Source organism: Capsicum annuum, unplaced genomic scaffold (genome assembly GCF_002878395.1).
Source record: "Capsicum annuum cultivar UCD-10X-F1 unplaced genomic scaffold, UCD10Xv1.1 ctg4692, whole genome shotgun sequence".
Classification (NCBI taxonomy): domain Eukaryota; kingdom Viridiplantae; phylum Streptophyta; class Magnoliopsida; order Solanales; family Solanaceae; genus Capsicum; species Capsicum annuum.
Genome location: NW_025854529.1, coordinates 415,233 through 427,191, shown reverse-complemented (window position 1 = coordinate 427,191; position 11,959 = coordinate 415,233). Strand labels below are relative to the sequence as shown.

The 11,959-nt window shown below is 29.4% G+C and overlaps 1 protein-coding gene across 1 annotated transcript; it reads left to right on the top strand.

The window, feature by feature from the left end:
* The first annotated feature begins 7,597 nt into the window (after positions 1 to 7,597).
* Positions 7,598 to 11,093, top strand: LOC107849627 (serine/threonine-protein kinase RIPK). Its single transcript, XM_016694182.2, has 5 exons — positions 7,598 to 8,163; positions 8,787 to 8,922; positions 9,482 to 9,618; positions 9,737 to 9,860; positions 10,345 to 11,093. The coding sequence occupies exons 1-5, from the start codon at positions 7,789 to 7,791 to the stop codon at positions 10,806 to 10,808; spliced, it is 1,236 nt and encodes a 411-aa protein (XP_016549668.1). The 5' UTR covers positions 7,598 to 7,788; the 3' UTR covers positions 10,809 to 11,093.
* The last annotated feature ends 866 nt before the right edge of the window (positions 11,094 to 11,959 follow it).

The following is an 11,959-nucleotide window of genomic DNA, read 5'->3' as shown; positions in this document are numbered from 1 at the left end:
TATTATTTCATGATTTTGATTTGCTCTGGATTCTAAAGGAATACAAAAAATAGTAAATTTTATAATTCTAAATTATAGATATGAAAAATATATCCAGAAATTATTAATTAATCATGTGATCATAAGTATGTCATATGAAAAGTTAGAATTAAAGAATTGTATAAAAAAAAAAAACACTCTTTTTGAAACAAACTAAAAAGTAAAATAAGAATATCAAATTATAATGGATGAATTATCATTTAAGCCAATACACACACACTCTTGTTATTTTTTTTTTTTCACTATACTAAAAATAGATATTTATTTTTACTTGTTCAACTAAAAAATTAAGAGATAATTAATTATTTTACACTTATTCAATTTTATGTTTTAAATAAAAACATATCATATCAAACATGAATGAGTAAAAATATAAACGGTGGGATTACTTCCTTTATTTCTTTTTATTTACTCTATTAAAATTTTATTCATATTCTTAAATATTTGCTTCTTTAATTTTTCAAGAATAGTTTGATACGCAAAATCTTTCTATTATATTTTTTTAATAAATATAATTATTATTGATTTTAGAAGAAATATATAATTTAATTAAGAATATATTAATAAAAATATTTTTAATTTAATAAAAAATATTATTAAGAAATATGTCGAGTCAAATGTCGCAACTAAAAAGAAATTAATGGAGTAGTATGATTGACCATATATGTGCGAAAGTCGCACCACAAGAGTGATTGCAAACACTGCTTTCTTGGAAATCAACATAATTTTGCCTCGTGGAATGTCTAGGTCCAAAAGAGATAAAAGCACATTCGTAATACTTTTATTTTCCAATCTATTTTAATTATAGTGCTTATTATAAATAGTTCATAAGAATATAATTGAGCGTTTGGGAGGTAGGGTTTTTTTATGTGAGAAATTTGAAATCATATAAAGTCTCCGTCATGGAGTTTACCTAGTGTGATCTGCATCTTTTTTGTAATTTTTACGCTATTGTAATAGTGAGCAGATTACCACAAAGTGTTTATTCGGAGAATAAAGGTCATGAAAAAAAGTTGCGGATTTTCATGGAGGTTTAAAAAAATTATTTTAAAAAATTAAAATAAAAAATATTTTATTTTATTTTATTTTTATTTCATTTTAAGGGGAATGCAAGAAATATAATATGACAAGCAAAAAGGATAGAAGTAGAGCCGTCAATATGAGTCAAGCCTGTTGGACCAGCTCGGTCTAATTCGTAAATTGTTAAGGTTAGACTACGATTTTTGTGGCCCGTTTAAAAATGGGGCTTTTTATCTCGGCCTGTATAAGTCCGTTAGCCCGTGGGCCTTGAGCAATATAAGTTGGACTGGGCTGGCCCGTGGGCCAAATAAAAAGTAATTAAAAAATAGAATAGAAAACTAAGAATAAAAAAAAGGGAAAAAAATAGAAACGACACTTCAAATTAAACTATTTTCATGAAAATGGCAATGAAATTTAAATTTCACTTTCTAGCCATTCAATTTGCTAGTTTGTTCCATAGCATTTCTACACTCCTTCTATACAATTTTTATACATATCTTATGCATATAAATATTCTCTACAAAAATTATATAGTTTTGATACATAATTTATACAATAATTGTATTTTTTTTTACACATTTTATACAATAATTATATAATTTTTATACACTTTCTATATATTTTTATATATATTTTATACATATAAATATTTGATAGAACTATACAATTTTTATACGTATATTATATAGATACATATTCTATATAACAATTATACCATTTTTATATAATTAAGAGAAAAGACATCAAACCTCCTGAACTTGTCGCCAAAATTTACTTTAGACCCTAAACTAATCGGGCAATTATTTATCCCCTTAACAACTTTTAAATGAATTAAATACAACCCTTACAACTGACGTGGAAAAAAAAAAAAGAAAAATGCATGAGTTTTTTTTTAAAAAAAGGTCCACCTTTTTTTTTAATATATATATAGAGAGAAAAGAAAATAAAAAAAGTCCCCATCCTTCCCTTCTTTTTCCAACCATTGCAGCTCCTCCCCTTCACTGCCTCAACAATTAAATTCACCTTCTTTTTTTTTCAAAATTCATCATTAACTAATTCATTAGATGTATAAAAGATAGCATGTGCAGTGTAGATATAGCAAGCAGAAAGGATGAATCTAGGAGTTTCCCTATCGATAGAATGGAGAATTTGGGGCATACTTTTTAATAGGATCGTTCACAACAAACTTACTTTAACTCCCATAGGCGAAAGCCCCCAGGAGCTGCAAAGTTTTTCTCTAGTGCTCCTTTGAACTGATAATTCTTTGCCACCCACAGAATTGCAAAGCACTTATTCTGTTTTAGGGGGTTTGAGTCCATAATTAACAATTGTTCATTAATGGTATTATAAATAAAAATTGAGGAGGTGGTGATTTGAAGGATGTGTCCGTTAATTATGGTCGTTGATGGAATTAATATTTTAATTTTGAGGTTCGTTAATAGTGGTGCGTCAATGGTGGCCCATCAATGGTGGTGTTAATGGTGGCGATGGTGTTAATTTTGTGCGTATATTCTTTTGTGGGTTTGTTTTAATTATTTTTCGGTGAGTTTTGTCGGAATATGTCGGAATGAAGAATTTTGAATTTGAACGTGGTAATGTTATTGCATTATTGTTTTTTGAATTGATGCTTTGATGAAGGAATAATTGGTACTTTCTTTTTGCTTAATGGACAGCAACAATGGCTATTGGTAACATGCTTTAAGTTTGAAGAAGATAGAAAATGGAGGAGATGGGAGAGGTGGGGTGGTTTGAAAAAGATAGAAAGGGAAGGGGGGACTGCGTTTGCAGGGTAGGGGGCAGGTTGGGTGGGGATTGTGAAGAAGAAAGAAAATGGGGGTGGGGGGAGTGCCATTTTATGTTTAATATATATAAATAAATATATATATATAATTATATATATATATATATATATATTTATATAAATAAAATAGTAAATATATATTTTTTATTTTTGTAAAAAAATATATAAAAATAATGTGTGGGAATTTTTTTTTTTTTAGAAAAAATAAATTTCTTACGTGGCAATGACATGGCTTCGATGTGGCATTGACATGGCGTTGATGTGTAGGCAAGTGTAACACACTCTCCGTTGTGAGAGTGATATTAAGTTTTGAGAGGTGAAATTAATACACTTTAAAGATGTTAAGGGGAGTAAATAAACAGAAGTTAAGTTTAAGTGTTAAAGTAAGTTATGCGAACAAGTTCAGGGGTGAAAAAATGTCTTTTCTCTATAATTAATTATTATTTCTAACAATAAAAAAAGCAAAATATTTTCAGTTAAAAAATTTATAGTAAAAAAAATTAAAATATTTTAAAAAGGGACGGATGACCCAAGTTGAAAATTACATCTATATTGTATATGGACTGTATCAGCATTGTATATGGACTATATCTGAACTATATGGGCCAAAATGATCCAAATTAGGAAATGATTATAAAGTGAAAATAATATATCCGACTGGTCACTTTTTGACAAAATATCAAACTTGAGCTATTTATTTTAAAAAGTGCTACACAGTATTTTTTTTAACAAAAAAAAAGTCTAAACTCAAAGTCTATTTGAATCATTATAGATATTTAAATATTAAATATGTTTATAAAATATATAAATAACTAAAATATAAAATACTAAAAATTTTAAGGAATTACATATGCTTGATGAAGATGATGTGGAGATATTGAACACGCTATAAGTGTCATGTGAGTTTTTTTTTGAGGAGTTCATTTTCACATTTAATGGACTAAATATTGACATTTCTTTGTGTTTTATGTTGATCAGTTAAAACAAAATTAGATTAATATTGCTATTTAGCTAGTTATATTATTACTCATTAACAGTTTTCTTTGTTTTTCAACATTTCTGTTTGATTTGAATTTGGTATCAAAAATTATTTAATATCACAGATTATTAAAGTTGTTTTATAAATTTGAGATTTGATTAACAAGTAGTAACTTCATGTAATATTATGTTGTAAATATTTATGTATTAACAATTTAAATTTAAATTAAGATTATAAAAATAATATATTTTAAATAGTGAGCTGACCCGTGGAGGCTCGCAACCCGCAGTGTGATACATTGAACTTGCTATTTTTGGACCCGTCATGTTCATGGATTAGCCCGACCTGACCCATCAAACTTCAAAACTCGTATGGTCTGGGCCAACCCGTATTGGCAGCTCTAAATACAAGGAATAACAAATTAATTAAGTTATATATCTTCATACCCTAATGATTTTTTTCACAATGTAATTTACTTTATTATAAAGACACTCAAGGTTGGGTGTAACCTCATGATCAATGAAGTGAGTTGATTATCATATTGTTTTAGATTCAAATCTCAATAAAAATAATATACTAGGTGATTTAGTCAACTACTTGCTACCTATACTAGGTGATTTAGTCAACTACTTGCTACCTATTATTAGTAAAAAGGAAAAGACATCGTTTCCACCTCAAACTATACCTGAAAAGTCGAAGTCACACCTAAACTATACTAGTGACCTATTACACACCTAAATTATAAAAAAGTGAAACTATCTACACTCTGTCAGGCTACCACCACTTGCATGTGGTGTAGTGTTTTACACGCGCTGCCATGTCAGCACCACGTCAGTAAAAAGTATCACTTTTTTATAGTTAAGGTGTGTAACAGGTCACTTATATAGTTAAGGTGTGGATTCGACTTTTCGATTATAGTTTGGGGTGAAAACGATGCTTTTTTCCTTAATATTTTTAGCCGTTTACTTTTGTTATTTAATAGACTGAACGCACCTAAAATAAGTGTAACACACGCGCCTTAGAATGGGGGTCACGGGGAGGTAATAATATCACTTTTATATAGTTAAGGTGTGTAATAAGTCACTTATATAATTTAGGTATGGCTTAGACTTTTCTTATATAGTATGAGGTGGAAATGATGTCTTTTCCCTTAGTAAAAACTGTCAAGCATCCAATAAAATTAATTAAATTGTACATAATTTGATCCAAACACTATAATTATTTTTTAAATAATTTAATTGTGTGAACGAGTGCATAAAAAATAAACTATTTAGTAAAATGACAAGGATTCAATCACCATCAACATCATTATTTCTTCCTTTCTTTATTTCCCTACGTTCTTTTTCCTTGTATCTTCAGCTCTTTTTCCCTATCCTTTCCTTTCCTTTTTAAAAAGATAACCTTTCTCATGTATCCCTTGTGTCATTCTATTGCAAATATATTAGTAAATTAATTATTGAGAAGTTTAATTATTTCGTTGGCGTGTTGGATTATAATTGTGTATAGATGTCATAATTTTATTGTATGAGTGCAAATTTAACTAAATAAAACAGATTATCTATCTTTATCGTTTAGACTTTAAGTTATTATTAACTCATGTTAACTATTTGATTTTGAGTAACATCAGAAGTTATTTTTATGCTAAGGGTCTATCAACTTTTTTTTTCGTTTATCTTCATAAATTAGGGAAAATTTTGCATGCACATGATTAATCTCCCCACACTTCATTTATTAAATTATATTAAATATATTATTATTTTTGTTGGTTAAAAGTTGTTTTTAAGGAAAAAAATCAAATGACCTTGTAAGTACTTCTATAAATTTGGTCCAAAACAAATTGATGTTCTGACATTAGTAGAAATGCTTTTAATATCGATTAGTCAAACACAATTGTTATTCTTCAATTTTTTTTTTGTTGAAAAGTGCTTTCACCTAAATTATTAAATAAATATAATTTTAAAAATTTAACCAAACATACTGTGGAATATTAACACATACTAGCTAGTACGTCTTACATAATACTAAGTAGGCATCTCGCCATAGAATTTGTGGCTCAAATTTAAAATTTTGATTTGAAATTATATTTGTGTATGAAATGTGAACAAATCTTCAACTTTATTTCAACTTAAAATTTGATATCTCAATGTTTTGAATGTATTTTATTACATCATATATATATAGTATTATAGTTCTTAATTAGTTATCGACCTTACTAAAAATAGATATTTTTTAATAGTTATCATTTCACAAAATTAAATTACTTGCTTTTTTTCACCTTTACACTTACTCATAATATGAAGGGATATCAATAAAATGCAAAAAAGAGACAATAAGGATAATTTAGTTAGCTTAGCATGTGATTAATATTTTTTTTCTTAAGGAAAGTGAAAACAAAAATAGTGATAACTATTTAGGAACGAAGGGAGTATCATTTTAAATTTAATTTGTAAAAGAAAGCATGCTCTAAAGGAATAGATTATTTGTACTATACGGAAGGATTATAACAAAGAATGAATAGTGTTGATTTTTCTGAACCAGTAAGTTTTTTCACGATTATGTGTATTGAAAAGTTCTTAAATAAAATATAATTACAAATATTTATTTATAAAAGGACATGGAGACATGTCATTTACTAATAAGGCATCTTAGAATATTGTGACACCTTATTTATTAACTATAGTTTGTTCATTTGGTAAGATTTAATAATTTTCAAAAACTGTGAGATTTCATGTTTATAAGAAAAAAAACACTTCTAAATTACATGTCCAAATAAAGTTACACCATATATCAAATTACAACCTGATTTCAAATTACTGATCATGTCCAAACGAAACATAGTCGTTTGTTTATGAATATTTTTTGTTTTTTAATGAAGTTGAATTTCAAAAATCAGATCACAAAATTTTAAAATTTGTAAAACAATAAGAAATATTTTCACTTTTTTCCGCTTCAAACCACTAAAAGAAAATATAAAAACAATTCCATTTTGTATTCTTAAACTAACACAACTGATTTTCAAACATAATTTTTCACTTCAAAACAGAAGTTGTTCTTTTGAAATACATAATTTTCATGGCCCAAGGGATCCTTTTTGCTGATAGATGACAAATGCTAGGAACAAATATGAAAAAGCTAGCTTACTTGTAATTTGTAAGCTAATTAATCTTTTTGATTTTCCTCAGAAAGCTCTGTATTAGTTTTTGTAAGCCTTCTAATGTTTTTGCGAGCGACCTTATCACTCAAAGACTGTTGTAATTGAGGCCAGCCCAAGGCTCCCCCCCCCCCCCCCCCCACACCCCCCAACTGCTATTTTTGCTACATCCCATAATTTTGGGAGATTGATCTTAGAAAAAAAGAAGAAGAAGGTGGTACTGGCCAGACAAACAAAATAGGAGTGAAAAAGCAGAAGCAATAGTTAGTGCCATCACCTTTTTACACCTACAACACAAGAAACTCCCCTTGCACTTTTACATACGCGGCAAACAATGAAATAATAGCAACTAATTAACAACTATACTTTTTCTATTGCTCCCTCAATTTTATCTTATATAGCACTGTTTAATTTGACACGGTTTTTTAATTTTTTTTTTTTTTTGAATCCTATGATTTATAATAAGTTTTAGATATTTATTTAGTTATAAATTATTTTATTAGGAGTGAAATAGAAATTTTAATATTTAATTATTTTTAATTATAATAAGGTGACATTCTTTTTCTGGACGATCTATGAAGGAAAGGAAAGGGAGGGAGTGTTATTTTAAATCATTTGACCTCAAGACTTATTATTCTTTCACACTTTATTTAATTTCCTCATGTGTGTATATATATGCTCTCCATATCTCTTCTTGTTCCTTCATCATCATTGTTATTTATTTCCTATACCAAGTATACACATTAACCAGTGTTACATTTAATTTGCACCCAAATTAAGTAACTCCAGAATAGCATTATGGCTTTCTTGAAAGCTATCCTACCTAATTGCTTCAAAGTTAAGATTAATGATGCAATTATTCATCCAGAGGAATCCAAGAAAAATATTAGTTCAAGGCTAGCTGTATCAGATATAAGTGATCCAGAATTATCATTTTCCGTGAATGATCTTTCATCAAATGCTATAATTGGATCAAACCTTCATGTTTTTACTCATGCTCAACTCAAAGTTATTACAAGTGACTTTTCATCCTGCAATTTTCTTGGAGAAGGTGGATTTGGACCTGTTCACAAAGGATTCATTGATGATAAAATTAAGCCTGGTTTAGGAGGTCAACCTGTTGCTGTTAAGTTGCTGAACTTGGAAGGTGATCAGGGCCACATGGAATGGCTGGTGAGAAAAAAAAGCTATATCTGTTTTGTATCCTACTTTTTGTTTGTCTATTTGAAAAAAAAAAGTCATTTTTTATATATAGTAAGTGGAACGCATTAGCAGTCCGCTCTCAGATTGGACCATCAAGGTCGAATGTCTCATTCTTAAAATCAAAGAGCCAGTGCGTAGAGGCAAGAGGGCGAGGGTGAGGGTGGGGGTGGAGGCCGACATTCCTGGTTCTCCTGTAGTTGGATCCTCCTGAACCACAAGAATTCTTAGTTAGAATGAGATTTCCAACCTTTTGAGTGAGACTTTGAGAAGAGTTGCTCTTTGGAAAGCACAATGTGTTCTACATTAAGGATATTTTGGTACATCATACATAATTAGTTTAAGATCATAAGATTCATCAATCTCTCTTACTTCCTTAAATTCCGTACTAAATCAAACTAAGATACATCAGATGAAATGGAGGGATAGCATATATATATATATATATATATGTATGTATGTATGTATGTATGTATGTATGTATGTATACACACACATATATGTGTGTGTGTATGTATAATATTCTTTTTGTCATTTTAAGCACTGAAACATTGTCTCTATTACTAATGGTTAAATGTATTTCATTGTGTTTTCAGACAGAAGTAGTGTTACTTGGGCAATTGAGGCATCCAAATCTAGTAAAGTTAATTGGATATTGCTGGGAAGATGAGCAAAGGCTTCTTGTTTATGAGTACATGACAAGGGGCAATCTAGAGAACCAACTATTTAGAAGTATGTATCTCAAGTATATTACTTTACATTAGTAGTATATTAACATTATTGTGTAATTTATTCTCTATTAAAAGCTTAATTTACTGATTTAATATGTTAGATATGGCAAATTCAACCAATTTTTTTGTAACTCCAATTTTAAACTGGTTAGGTTATGACTCAATTATTCATGACTTGCTCCAATAGGTTGAATCCTTAAGATAAATTGGTACGTTTAACAAAATATGTCTTAAAGGAGAGATGGTTGAGTTATGTTGGGTTATGACTCGTTATAATAAACCAACTTTTGATTAAAAATTACACAAATACACAACTTATGTTTTCAATATTACAAAAAATCCCAACTCCCTAAACATATTACAAAAGTCCCACATTACATAGAATGCTATGTATATGTCGGCTATGTTATGTATATTAATAGGGAGAGAGAATAAAGTAATTAAAAAAGTGGGAGAGAGTGTAATTACTTTTAAAAGGTTGGTATTTATGTTATTTATATGGACGAGTTAAGTCGTGATCCATTTAAGCTGAACAATTTTTTTGTGTGTGACGGATGCAGGATGTTCGACTAGCTTGCCATGGCAGATCAGAATGAAGATTGCACTTGATGCTGCAAAGGGGTTAGCTTTCCTTCATGAGGAAGAAAAACCAGTAATCTATAGAGACTTTAAGGCTTCTAATATCCTGTTGGACTCGGTACTAATCTAACCTTAAATTGCTACCTTTGAAAAATTTGTTATCTATTTTCACATCTTTTTAATTAATTTAGCCTATAGCTAATTAAGTATATAAAAATTTATATTTGAAATATCAGGATTATACGGCTAAGCTTTCGGACTTTGGATTAGCAAAGGATGGTCCTGAAGGTAGTGATACGCATGTCACAACTCGTGTTATGGGCACTCCAGGCTATGCTGCGCCCGAGTACATGTTGACAGGTAAATTTATTCACATTCCGATCTATATAAAAGTGTCTTTTAAAATAATGGCGAGCTCAAAATTTTTATGCGAGAAGTGTCATTGCCTTAAATCCAAAGGATGCTCAATCAATCTGCTTTTGTGTTAATTAAACTAGTCTCCAATAAAACATGTGTAGTTCTTGGATAAAAAACACAATAGTTGCTTGAGCACCCAAATTATAGTATCTATGTAGGTCCTTCATTATTTTAAAGTTTTTGTACACCCATTAACCTTAAGAATAATAGTTCAAATGTATACTTTATCTCTCTTTTAAATATCTTAATTGATTAACATTCCACTAATACGAGTAGTAAGGATGAATTTTAAATAAAAAAGTTGTAATAGATGTTTCTTGTTTTTGATCTAAAAAATTTAAGTAACCAGAAAATAAATTTATCTTGTCAAAATTCAAAACATTTGGGACTGAAAATATTGAACCTTTTTTGTTTTTTCTTTTAACAGGATATTTGACAACTAGGAGCGATGTATATAGCTTTGGAGTCGTCTTATTAGAATTACTAACAGGACGACAAGCGATTGACAAGAAACGCCCTAGTAGGGAGCAAAACTTGGTGGAATGGGCCAAGCCCTTCCTCCGGAATGTGCACAAACTCAACAGATTAATAGACCCGAGACTCGAAGACCAGTACTCGACTCAAGGAGCAAAAAAGGTGGCTGCATTGGCTTATAAATGCTTGAGCCAACAGCCCAAGTCTAGACCTACCATGAGCAATGTGGTCAAGATTTTGGAACCTATTTTGGACTTAAAAGATATACCAATTGGTCCATTTGTTTATGTGGTTCCTTCTTTTGAATGTAAAAGTGGATTGAAGACAAAGGGGAATAATGAAGAAAAAAAGAAAGAAAATAAGGTGCAAATAATTAGTGATCAAGATGACCAAGGAAGTGCAAGAGAAAAGAACTAATCACCTATCATCCAAGTAAAAGTTCAAAAATTTGAAAAAAAAAACCATAGGAATTATTGCAAGTTAGCTATAAAGGAAAATCACAACCACCATGTATCGGATAGGATTGTGGTGGAATAGTAAAGGTTCCTTCATCCTTAAATTAGTGTTTGATACCAATTTTGGAATGATTTTATTTTTGATAGGGAGTACTAAAATCTCAGAAATAACCTTTGTACGAATGAATACCAATTAGTTGAGTTTATGGATTTCGAGCATCAAAAAATAAATTGTCAATTAGTGATCTGTTTTGATGTATGTTTTTTTGTTTGTTTATTCATTCAACATATTTGAATTCAGATAATCCAAGTGAGAATAGAAAGAAAAAATCAGGATTACAATAGCTAGACAAGAAAAATCATAACGACCATATATAGGGTGTGATAGAATAGTAAAAAAGTTTTTCCACGTTTGATCTTGATTTTTCATCATAGGAATAAAGTTTTCTTTAATAAGAAGCATTGAAACCCCTCATATACATGTAGTGAACTTTTTTTACAATACAAATCTGAAATAGACGGCTAGTGAGTTTTGAATATCAGATATTTAGAAAATAAATCATAGCACATTGTTAGTGATGTGTATGTTGATGCATGTTTGTTTGTTTCTTAATTTATTTAAGAAATTTGAATTGTCATTTTAGCTTTATTTTTTCTATTAATTGCAGCTTCTGAGAACAATCTTCACACAAGGAAGTCCTTGAAATTGTTAGTACTATATTTTAAAAATATTCAACTTGAAAAAGAGAAGAGACATTTCTTCACTTTAAACAGGATAGAATGTGGCATGGAAGCAACTTGTTGGAAGTCATGGCATTAATATTGTTCAATTTGCACAAGAATTGACTGCAGCGCTAACATCATAATGACCAATTAGTACAAGTATTCCTTTCCTGATTATAAAGTACAAGTGGAATCACATGTTATTTTTTATAAAATAAGTCGTCATCGTATGCTTCCGCTGAGGTCATATGCTTATACACAGTTGACCACATTGATGATATCTTAAATTTGACACTAAATTTAATTGAAATATTTAAATTATGACATATTCTAATTGTATACCTGGACACATAATATAGAATTCATATAAGACAATCTTGACTCATACTT